General features: G+C 54.3%; 1 protein-coding gene across 7 annotated transcripts in view; it reads right to left on the reverse strand.

Annotated features, from left to right (window-relative positions):
* Agap1 (ArfGAP with GTPase domain, ankyrin repeat and PH domain 1) overlaps positions 1–12,063 on the reverse strand; it is a 492,018-nt gene that overhangs the window by 283,700 nt on the left and 196,255 nt on the right. For all 7 annotated transcript variants that reach the window (XM_076866821.2, XM_076866820.2, XM_076866822.2 and 4 more), the window contains one exon: positions 11,559–11,693. In XM_076866821.2, the coding sequence (XP_076722936.1) occupies positions 11,559–11,693 (135 nt within the window). The remainder of the gene's footprint in view (positions 1–11,558; positions 11,694–12,063) is intronic.

The raw sequence follows: 12,063 nt of genomic DNA on the forward strand, positions 1-12,063 counted from the left end.
GGTACAGATGAGCCACTGGTCAGGAGGGGACCCTTCTGCTACTGCAGCCCTCAAAACACCTGTGAAGTGAATCCGTGAAGGGTCTCAGGCTCAGGCTGCTGGCTCTGGGGCCTGTCAATCCATGGCAGCAGATGCCAGCTAGAGAGGGAGGCTATGAAGTCATAAAAATATAGGTTTTAGAGGAAACTACAAAACACAGAGATTACTCTGAGGTCTTTTTAAAGCAAGTTATTGAAAAGGATATAAAATAAGTCCCAAATTACATTTTTAAAATATTGAAAACCGACTAGGATGGGCATTTATAATAAATTGATAGTTGTCCCTCGCCTGTGGGTCAGAGTAATTTTTATTGGCTTCTTCATAGTTTTCTGCATTTTTCCAAAAATGTCAATCAAAAAAACATGTAAATAGATAATGACATGTATATAAAGGCATATTTTATTAAAAATAAGTTTGATCCGTAACTTCAAAATGCAAAAGCCCACGGAAGGGATCGGACAGTGTGCCAGCAGCTGAAGGGAACACCCCTGGTCTCCCCGCACAGAACTCACTAGACGCCTCTGCTGCGTGCCTCCCTGACAAGCCAAGCCAGGGTCAAGCCAGGGGGGAGCTGCAGCCTGTGTCCCCCAGCGACCAGGTGAGAGGCAGCACAGGGCCCTGTCCTTGTGTGGCCGCCTTCCTGCCACCTCCCCGTGACAAGGAGGCTTCACAGCAGTCAGGTTAATTATGCAGCATGCAGCAAGGGCTGCCTTCCTATATCACTTAATTTCCTCGAGAGCTTCCTAATTGTCCTCATCTCACACAGCGGCGTGAACTGGAACAACTACTGTTCGTGTTTCTCTAGTACCCATTTGGGGGGGGGGAGCCTGCCGAGGAAGGAGGACAGAAAACCGAAGAGCGGTGCTGGCCACGCTCTCTCCTGTGCAAGTCTGGTTCGAGCTGGTGATGCGCTGTGGCATTTTGCAAAGGGAGAAGATGAGGCCAGCCAACCCGGGAGGCGAAGGGACACGTGGAGAAGATGTCCGTGTGGCTGGTTCTCCTAGGTTGAAGGGACAGGCCAGGCTGCCTGAGGGCAGGTGAGTGGGGACCATGCCACCTACCACGGAGGCCTGGAGCGCTGCTCTTGGTGGGTGCTGTGCTGGGCACTGGGGAGAGCAAAACACATTCATGCCCGGTCCCCACTGCAGCAGTGAGGCAGTGTCACGGGAGCTGCAAGACCTGCACCTGGCCCAGGGAAGCACCGTGTCCAGGATCCAATGCCACCAATCTCTAATCTGATCCTACGGTGACTTCTGCTCCATTTCATTTGAATTGCAGGAGTCACCAGGGACTGTGCTGAGGTCTGTAATCAGGAATCACACTCATGAGATCCTTGTTTTTTCAAACTGAACTGGTGCAGCAGGCTTTTCTTCCTCCATTAGAAAGTGATCCAGTTAAGGGAGAGAGCCAGGTGCTCTGGCTGAACTGGACACTGCCCCTGACAGGCTGAACCCTCCCTGCTCGTGCAGGATGCGAGGGCCCGGATGAAACTGTCGACCGCTCATGATCCTAGGAGTGTGTGCAACCCAGCTGCACTGCAGTGCTGTGTGCCCCTTCTGCAGAGGCAAAGCACGCACCTGTACTCCCCTGAAGCTGAACGCAACTAGGACGCCTGCTGCATAGGCCACTCTGCCCGTGCAGGACACCTGGAACATCCTCATGTTCAGGGGTGGACAAAGGGCCCTCCCTGGGCACTAACACCGCTCAGAGAGCCACCCTCTTACAGGGGAGTCCCTCTCCACACTGACGAAATGACTAACTCATGTTCTCATGACACTCTGGCCAAACTTTTATGACCTCAATGACTAAAAGCTGCTTTTTATGAGCAAAATGTATTTGCTTTTTTATAGAATGTGGATATGCCACCTCAAAGTATTCTGATAAAAGGAATCTAGTTGATGAAAGATATTTACTTTCTAATTGGATGTATTTCTTATTTGAGGGGCTGACAGTCCCATTTTACAAATAAAAAAGGGTCAAGGTTTCCTGATCTGAGGTGCGGGTTTCTGAAATTCCACAGGACTTCATGCAGTGGAAGAACATGCAGGGGTAAAAGCAAAAAATAAATAAATAAATAAATGATTCTGTCCCTTGTCCCTCTCTGTCCACATGTCAGACTGAAAGGAGGTCAGGCCACAGCCCTGGGAGCAGAAAGAGGCAGGGCCAGCTAGAGCAGCCCAGGGCAGCAATCCCACCTGCTCAGACTCAAGGATGCAGACCCTTCTCAAGCACCTGGCTGACACAGCAGCCAGTGGAAGGCTTCCGAGGTTCTATTAAAAGAGAACAATGGACAAAATAATAAGTCTATGTTCCACTCTAGAACAGAATACCTTCTGCCAAATTTTGATTCTTCTCAAAAGCTGCTTGCAGGTCAAAAAGGAAAAAGGAATTATGTTCCTTTAATCACAGAACATATAAGTTCATCTTTATTTTGTTCTCATTCCAATGAATGAAACTTTTTTACTTCTGCATTTGTGGGATGCTGATCCAGTAACTTCACACACTTTATGAAGTGTGTCTTATTACAGGTCTAAGTGGTCTCTTAAACCAGCGTTAGTTTTATTATGTCAGTATTCTCCATGGTGACAGAAAAAGGAAAAAATTAGTGGAATGAGAATAACCCATAAGTGTGCTTTTGATGCCCCCTAGTGGCAGCACGCCACATTGCAGGAGTATTTGAAGGTCTGTCTTAGAGGCCTTGCCACAGATGGAAAGGCCAACTACCCACCTCTAGTCTTTGGTGAAGAACAGTGTCCACTAGGGAACCTGAGGGAAGCTGCCCATGTTCACTGAGTGCTGCATTTGGCTAACACTGGTGTTATAAGGCTTACATTTACTAAAAGCTGTTTGGTTCAAGTACCGGGTTTTAAAATGTGATCGAGGGAGGGGTGGGGCACAGCTCAGTGGTAGAGAGCCAGCCCAGCATGGGTGAGGCTCTAGGCTCAATTCCCAGAACCGCAAAAAGAAACGGTCATCAAGGCTTTTACATGTAACATTTATAAACCAGGAGATACAGACCTAAACCCTAGCCTCTGCTTTGCTACCACACAGGCAGACCGGGACAGTCTCCCAGGAGAAGAGGGCTGCAAGTCTTCAGCTCTAAAGTCCTGCCAATCTGCAGGTGAGGCAGGGATCAAATTTAAACGCAGGCACTACCCACTTCTCAGTTACTAGCAGAGTCTTGCTCCCTAGCATCCAGCTAACTGTGCTGGTGGCCAATATTTTCTCTTACAGTTGACCTACAAAATTAAATATGAGGGATTTTCCTGAAGTTCTGAAATTCACAGACCACAACGTCCACCTTGAACCACAGCTGTCCTTGGGAGGGCAGGCAGCCTCTCCTGCAGCAGCAGACATGGGCCAGGCCAGGGGCTGCGGGGCTTTCCTCGGGGGGAGTCGCACAGCCTGCGCAGGCAGCGCTGAGGACCCGGAGGTCCTGCCCCACCTGGCTGATACTGCAGCAGGAAGCCAGGCGACCCCTTGGCAAACACTGCTGGAGTGCTCTTCTTCTAGACCGCTGGGCACGTGTCTGAGCACAAGCCTGCGGGCACACGTTCCCACCGAGGGGTCCAGCCTTGTGGGCAGCTGCTGCTGTACTGGTCCCGGGGCAGCCGCCAGAGTCGGGAAGCAGAGCAGTGCCCATGTGCTCCCTACCATGTCCATCCTGGGAGGGGTCTCTGGCCAGCGAGGGCAGGACAGAGCACTAAAGAGGCCCACTTAGGCTCCCAACCTGCACTTGTCATGGCAGGGACTCCGGGAGACATGCTGCCACTCCAGACGTGGACTCACCTGGCGAGATGCCATGCTCACCAAACGGGGGTGTGCTCCAGGTGGCTGGGAGTCACCGGCCTGGGCGATGGGTCAGGCCCCACCCAAAGCCTGTCCAGAGGGACATTATGGAAACAAAACACCCCACATTTGTGGCTGTGGCCACCAGAATGTGCTTCGTAACCACAGCACCTGGCCCTCCTCTGGGCAGTTTGGAGCCCTTCAGAGCCAGGAGCTGCAGAGCCAGGGGAGGACCAAACCCCGGGAACTGGGTCTCGCTTCTCTCTGATGCCCCCAGAGTGTTCTCCACCCCAGGTATCTACCATGAGCTTGACAAAGCAGCACATCAGAAAAACCCCCTCAGAGGAGCCGGAGGAGCCAGGGCGGGCCCCACTTCCTCCATCGCCGCTCGCCTCCAAAGCTCCCAGCCCCACACAGACCTCGGGGCCGGCTCTGTGCCATCTGTGCCCCAGGAGCCACGCCCTGTCAGCCTTGGCAGACCACCTGAGGAACGCACAGGCCCCCTGCAGGTACAGCAAGGACAGCCTGGCCTCATGTGCCACCTCTGGGCCCAGGCCTTTCCCCAGCAGACAGGTGTCTCTTGCCGGGACAGCTGGCCGAGGGGGTGAGCTTGTTTCCACGTTGCGAGAAGCCTACAGATGTTTTTCTTCATTTATAAACCAATAAGGATTTTAAACTAAAATCCAGCATGGGCCTGGTGCAGGGAAGGACAGCTGCAGGAGGACACCTGAACGAGACAGGCCCTCGATGGCTGCTGGACACAGGGATCAAAAAAGCCTTAACACTGCTCACGTCCCTGACCAACTTGGCCATCCCACTTGTAGAGAGGTCCCTAAGGAACAGGCCGGGGAGGGAGACAGGCTGTCAGGGAAGAGGGCCATGCAGAAAGCGCCTGCGCACCTGGCCTGGACAGGCATCTCGGTGCTCTCCTCACTGGGATGATTTCCCAGGACCTCACTGCTCCTCCAAGTCTCCCGGAGGCATTCCCCTGTTAGACAGGTCAGTCCAGCTTCACTGTGTGCCGCCTGCACCAGGGCGACGGCTAACAGGGTGTCCTGACCTGACCACACCTCAGCAGCTCTGGTCTGGACGTGCCGAGCACCCCAGGTTCCAGACCCTGCCTTAGGGACACTGACCATTTCCCCCAGCCTGACCCCTCACTGTCCTCGGGCCAGGCTCCCCCTGAGAACCACACAAGAGATTCTGTCAGAGGACTTCACCACTCACAAGGGCCACCTCTCTGCAGGTGCTGACTACTCTCTCATGAACTGAACAAGTTCAGGGCCGCGGACCTCAACCTTTGCAGGTACTCTTCAGTGAATGGCAAAAAGATGGATCCGTACTCCTTAAGGGACAAAATGTCACCAACAACGGGCTTCCAAGCAGCTGGGAGAAAACTCCCCACGCCCCTAAGCTTTTGATCAGAGACTCTGTGGAGGGCTAAGTAGGTCAAAACGTACATCAGCACTTAATCATGTTAAAAACATTAGAAAGAACAGAATGCCGTGGCATTATGAACAGATTATGAACAAAAATAAAAGCCATTTGTATGCATTAATGATACATCAAGCTAATTCAAGCTGGCTGAAGCCATTAGGGAAGAATCCTGGGGCAACACAGTTACGATGCGCGTGCAGGCGCGTTATAATAACCATTTTCTATGTCATTGATAAAATTAATTCTGTGAGACGAAGAGACGAGTCTTAACACGGAAATCAAAACAGAGAGCATTTACTAATAGTTGCTTAATGACCTAACTCTGGCGGCAGGAGAGTTAATTCGGGCACTTCCGGGCACACGTGAGCTTCGTGAGCTTCGATGCACCTTCTGCATTTCCACAGAGGTGCACAGCATGAGAGATTCCAGACGGGGGTGGGAACGGCCAGAGCAGACCAGAGCCCCCATTCCCACACCACAAGGTGCCGCGCTCCCTGCTCCTGAATCTGCATAATGACAGTGACCTGAAGTGAGGCGGCGTCTCCCCGTCTCTGAGAGGGTGGGTCAAGGGGCTTTCCGTCACTGGAACAAATGCCTCACCATCAACTGATAAAGAGAAAAGGTGCATTTGGCTCACAGCTTTGGAGGCTCCGGTCCCTGGACCTCACTGCTGTGGGCCAGTGGCGAGGCCCCACCTGGTGTGAGGACAGGGCCGGGGTTGCTGTTGACCTGGTGGCCAGTTTGTGCATGAGGGCGAAGCATCCTCTCCCCTGCTCTGAAGACCCTCCAGGGCGCACCCCGTCCCCCAGTCTTGACCCCTGGGCACCTGAGGTACATGAAGACCAACCAGAGCAGAGTCACACGCCTTCCCGACACCCACAGCGCTCCCCGGACCACCCTTAGGGCAGCAGCTGCAGCGGGTGGGTCTGGGTCCCCCTGCTGGTGAGGACAATCCCCACCCAGACCCTGGGTGGGCGGTTTCAGGCAGATCAACTGCTAAGAAGGAAAGAATTCCTCCTTAGAAGCCTGGCCTCGGGCTGGGGTGGCGCTCAGAGGCAGAGCTGGCCTACCATGTGAGGGACAGGGTCTGACCCTCAGCACCACACAAAATTAAAATATTGGGTCCACCTATAAATAAAGAAGAAATATTAAAAAAAAAAAAACCTGGCCTCTGGGTCCACTGAGCAGCCAACAGAGCAGAGGGGGAAGGGGCCACCTGAAGGAGACGGTGGAGCTCATGGAGCAATGGGAAGTGACCAGAGGAACCCTCCTCACAGCACCGGAGTTTTCACCTCAGACAGACGCGTGATGGAGTCCTGGAGACCTGGGGCAGCCTGGAGACCACTTCCATCCTAACACACGCAGCGTCATGGGGCTCCGAGCCGGGGCCTGGCTCGTGGGTAAACGTGCTGCACAGCAACGCAACTGGGAGGAATTCTGAGCCCGAACTTTCCTCAAAAAATACTAAATGAAAAACTTCTTAACACATGGTTTTCCACACAGAGAGGGGTTCTGTCGCTGACGCTCCAGTTTGTTTGAACCCTGTTATATGAGAGTCCTTCAAATTAACGGAGCTTGAAGACGCACCAGGAGCATGGGCAACGCCACGTTTTCTAAAAGCAGTCACTCTAAACACGCAGGCACCCCCAACGGACAGGAGGGTGACAGCACGGAGGCCCACACACACCTGCCCAACACCAGGCAAGGCCCCGCAACTGGGGGGAGATGGGGAGCCTGGGGCAGGCGTGGCGTCCCCAGGTTCGAGCTACCCGCCCTGACGGGACACCAGTGGTGGCAGCCCATGGATGACCACAGCAGGGCAGCCCTCAAAGCAGGACGAGTGCCATCTCCATGTCAGGGACCAGAACGTACCCTTCTCCCTCCCAACTCGACGTCACCACACACGCACCGAGCCTCACACGGAGGAGTGCCTTTCCTCAGGCCGCCTTCATTTTTAGAGCTTAAGAGTAGGAAAGCCCTTAGACAAGGTGTGACTCGGGTGACCCCGTTTTACAGGGACCTAAAAAAAGGCACCCACCCACCTGTCCTGGGAAGTCTCAGAGACACAACTTTTCCATGCAGCGCGGGCAGTGAGTGCTGGACAGAGAGGGCATGACCAGTGATGGACATGGGTGGACAGTGAAGGGCGCAGGCAAAGCCCAAAGTGCTGGCTCCCAGATACAGGCCACATTGCGTGCCTGAGGGAAGCCGCACTGTGTGCCTGGGGGAAGCCACACTGCGTGCCTGGGGGAAGCCGATGCCTCAGGGCAGCTACCAGCTGCAAAATGGGCCTGATGAAAGAGCTATTCTCCTACCCCGGAAGCCCTTAACCGCCACTCAAACATGAGACATCAGACATGATACACGACTGCTAACAGCTGCTTAGTGATGCACTAGCCCCCCTCACTGTACTAGAGGCCACACATGCACTCATGGGTGGCATGTTTTCAAAGGTAAAAAAAAAAAAAATTTGTGAAGGGGTACTGGAGATTGAACTCAGGGGTACTGACCACTGAGCCACATCCCCAGCCCTATTTTGTATTTTTTTTATTTAGAGACAGGGTCTCACTGAGTTGCTTTGCACCTTGCTTTTGCTTTGAACTCACGGAAGAAAATCTTATTTTTGAAATTAGGTTGTAACACATACATTCTAATTTAACTTTTCACATAATAAAGGAGCAAAACAATCGCAACAAAAACAAACACTACAATGGGCCACCATCCCAGTAAGAACTAGGCGGTCCTGTGAAGATCACAGCAGGCCTAAGTGACACGTCCCTTAGTAGCATGAACAAAGGACTGAGGCGTCAGCAGAACTCAGTCCTGACCCCACAGGACGGCCGCTCTTAATGACGCTCTAGCACATGCAATTAGGTTGCACAAACAGGCTTGTTGGTGCAGCCACCTTGGTTCTGGACGCTCCTATAATGAGGTCTGAGCAGCTGCGGATGCTGAGTGTGAAGCAGAACCCTTTGTGTACTAGGATCCCAATCTCTGTGACCAAAGGAAGGAGAGAAAATCAAGGCCCCAACTTGTCCCATAGTCTCAGGAGTGTCCTGCACCCTCTCGGGCTTTGGCTCTTGATCAGCATACGGATCACCAGGCAGGGGCCAAATCCAATGGAATGGCTGCTTTTAAAGACTGCTATTTCAGAAAGGTAACCACAGCATAATCATAACCAGCTGGGGTGAAGGGTTGCAAGATCGGCACAGACCTTTCCAGAATGGGGCACTTCTGGATATGTGCCATGCACCACAGGATGCACACCTGGTGAGTGTGAAATGGGCACTGGCAATGGGCACACAGAACCCTTCTCACCCTGGTGACCCAGATCCAAGTGCTCTTCTGACCTGAGCCACTATTCCACCCTAGGAGGAAAGGCTTCCTGTAGGAGACCACTCGGACTGGCCGTGGAGACCATTAAGCCATCAGACGACCACTGTACTGCACCTTTCACATGGATCATGACCTGGCGCAACAACCATGGTCAGGGCAAGACTGCCCCGTGGACATGAGCTGAGGAAGGTGAGTGCTGAAGTTCCAGCAGAGCATGTCTTAGAACAGCGATGGGCAACAAGCTCTCTGAACTGAGGTTTCACAGTGTTCACAATCTTCAGAGTACTCACCCAAGTATTAAGTTCTACACACAACTGACGCCAGGATGTGTAACAGAACAACCCATACATGAAACAGCACCACGGCCAGGCACCGCGGCACATGCCCGAGATCCCAGCCACTCGGGAGGCTGAGGTAGGAGCACGGCAAGTTCAAGGCCAGCCTCGGCAATTCAGTGAGACTCTGAATAAACAATAAAAAAGGGCCAGGGATGTGGCCAGACCACAGCATGGGCCCCCGGGCACAGCGTGACTCGAGGGTCTCTGGGAATGATGGGTGGTAGGGACACTTTCCTGTGTCTTGACAAACTGGCCTTTGGAACTCTCCTCTCCACCCCACCTGAAGTGCCAGTGCAGTGCTTCCCGTCCAGGCAACCGCCAGGCAGGCCTCGGCATCTGGGGTGCTATGGCCTTCGGGTCTGCACCCCCCAAAACTGTCACGCTAGAACCCTGGCCCCAGCGTGGGGGCCAGCAGGTGGGCCTCTGGGAGGGGATTAGGGCTTGAGGGTGGAGGCCTCGTGGGTGGGAGGGGTGTGCAGGTGGGTATGGCAGCAACCTTGCCACCTCTCCTGCTCTCTGTGAGGACCCCAGAGGGCCACCTGCTGTTAGGGTCTGAAAACAAGTCAGGATGGCGCCTGGCATTTTGCAGAGGGAGTGGTTGGTGAAGTAACGCCAGCGAGCCATTAAGTGTGGAGATTCCTTATTGGTTGACTGCTGTATCTAGTATCTAGTTTATGTTAATTAGATAAGCTGTGTGGAATGTATATATACCCCTCCTGTCCTGCAATAAACGGCTCCCACTCCTGCTGTATCAATGTACATAAGTTGCTCGTCACCCCCCCCCCCCCCCCCCCCCCCCCCCGGTTATTTTGCTGCAGCCGGACTGCGGCAACCTGCAAGCCAGAAAGAGAGCCCTCCCCTGCCCCAGATCAGCCGCACCTCCACCCCGGACGTCCAGCTTCCAGACCTGAGAGAGATCTTTGTGGTTTCAGACCCCAGTCCATGGTCATCTGCTACAGCAGCCAGAATGGACCAAGACATGGTGTTTGGCGGGGAAGCCCTGTAATCTCACTGTTCCCTGGAATTAACTTTACCATATTTAAGGAAATAAAGGAAAACTCACACTTATAACTACAATAAGTGTAAAAAGTAATCACAGAAGAGAATAAACTGACCCACGAGTCAGCTCTGATCACCTGCGCCAGGGACCAGACCTGCAGAAGGTCTGCTGCACCCCTTGGTGCTCTGTCTTAGGCTGAGGGCCGAGCCCGCCAAGCCTGCTGAGCCCCAGATGGGCGTGGCTGCGCGTCAAGAAAGCCCATGCAGAGTGGCCAGCCAGGCGCAGCTCTGGGCTCTTCCTCTCCACAGGCCACATGAGCTCAGACAGTAACCAAACCCTGTCGGAGACACCTCTCAGGAGCCCAGCACTTCCTTGGTGGTTCTTCCCAGTCCTCTAAGGTTCGTGGAGCCGCAAACACCAAGTGACTTGGGGCTGTGAGGGCTTCACACAAAGGCTGCTGCCCACAGGACACATTCCTGGCAGGGCCGGCTGCAGAGTGGGCAGGGGAGGACAGTGGGACCCCAGGGGTTCTGAGCTCCTTCTCAGGGGAGTCCAGCTTCTTCAGAATGGGCACTGGGAGAGGTGATGAGGAACAGTGAGCCAGGAAGGGTGCAATGGGACCAATGTGCTAAAAAGGAGGTGAGAGGCAGAGCTGGAGAGGAGCCTGGCTGCAATGAGTGGGGGGGAACACGAACCTGAGACCCTGCCTTGCTAGAGCAGGGAAACGTGGCACTCCTTCGGGCTCACCCGCAACGGAGCTGGAGAGCCGCGCGGGCCCGGCAGCCCACTCTGGGGCCGGAGGACCAGTGCAGACACCGAGCCAGAGCTGACAGGGTCACGCAGGCCCCGATGACCTCTGCACAGCCCTCTACGAAATCCCATCGCACCAGAACAGGGGGTACAGTCATGTTTCTGCCTCTGTAGGTTTAAACCAGGAGTGGGGGGCCCAGGACTGAATTCCCACGACATCATCAGAAATGGAACCCCAGCCCAGGGCACCCTCCTTAAGACTGTAACTCCATGAGAACCTTCCCCAGACCTTCTGACCCCAGAGCCGGAGGCCACCCCATGTCATACTCCAGCTCATAACTGACACCTGGCACCCCCTTGTGGACATGAGTGTGACCCCTGGGAGAACCCAAAGCTCCTCCGGGATACTCCCATCTGACTTGTGGCTGCCCCTGCAAGTGGGAGATCAAAAATCAAATGCAATGGCGTCCACGGGTCTAAGTGCTAGACCTCGGGCAGGCCCTGAGTGGCCCAAACCTGACTCTTCTCTCAGCTTAGGTTTCTGAAAGCCCAATTTCAGCCCTTCCCTAAAGACAGGCCTGGAGGCACAATGAGCACTCACATGGCCATCGCAGGCTGATGGAGCCCGAGAACTGCTACCAGCCAACAGAGGTTCGCCCACCCAGGAGGGCAAGAACGAGACACAGAACCCACCCCGGGGACCGTCTTCAGGCAGGCGACTTCCTCTCGCTCCTGAGCACACCACTGACAGCGGAACACAAGGGGAGTCACCTCTGTCCCCTTGCTGGGCCTATCACCACTCACGGGCAGAGCCTGTTCTGGAGTGGCACCTGGGGTCGCAGAGCTACCAGAGTCTCGGTGGCACTTACCGTCCTGAAAGACCCGCTCCACGTTGAGCCCGTAGGTGGCACACGTCTCGTAGTATGTGCACCTCTTGAGGTCGTTGGAGAGCTTCCGCGCTCTGGCGTCATCGATGACCCGCGGGTTCGTGGAACTTATGGCATCTGGAACAGAAGACCAGAGAGTGACAGCACAGTGACAATGCACACGGACGGCTGGCGGGTCTGTGACTTCAGGTGCCCGCATGGCTCAAAGCACACGGACCAAGAACCTGCGTTTTGAAAACAGTTTACTCCAAAGTATCAGCTCGAACCCCAGCACGCCTGTCGCCCTGGCTAGGAGCTCGTGCTACAGGAGAGCTGCTACGCGGGAACAGAACCGCGGTCCAGAACGGCAGGAGGTAGGCGCAAGAGGCACGAACAGCTCCAGAGGAACACACCGAGAACCCAGAGGCCACGTCACCTTCCATGTGACACCGTCCACGAACAATGCTCCTGCTCCGGGGGTGGCCCTTCGACCACTCTCCCACTGGGT

Source organism: Callospermophilus lateralis, chromosome 9 (assembly GCF_048772815.1).
Source record: "Callospermophilus lateralis isolate mCalLat2 chromosome 9, mCalLat2.hap1, whole genome shotgun sequence".
NCBI classification, from domain to species: Eukaryota; Metazoa; Chordata; class Mammalia; order Rodentia; family Sciuridae; genus Callospermophilus; species Callospermophilus lateralis.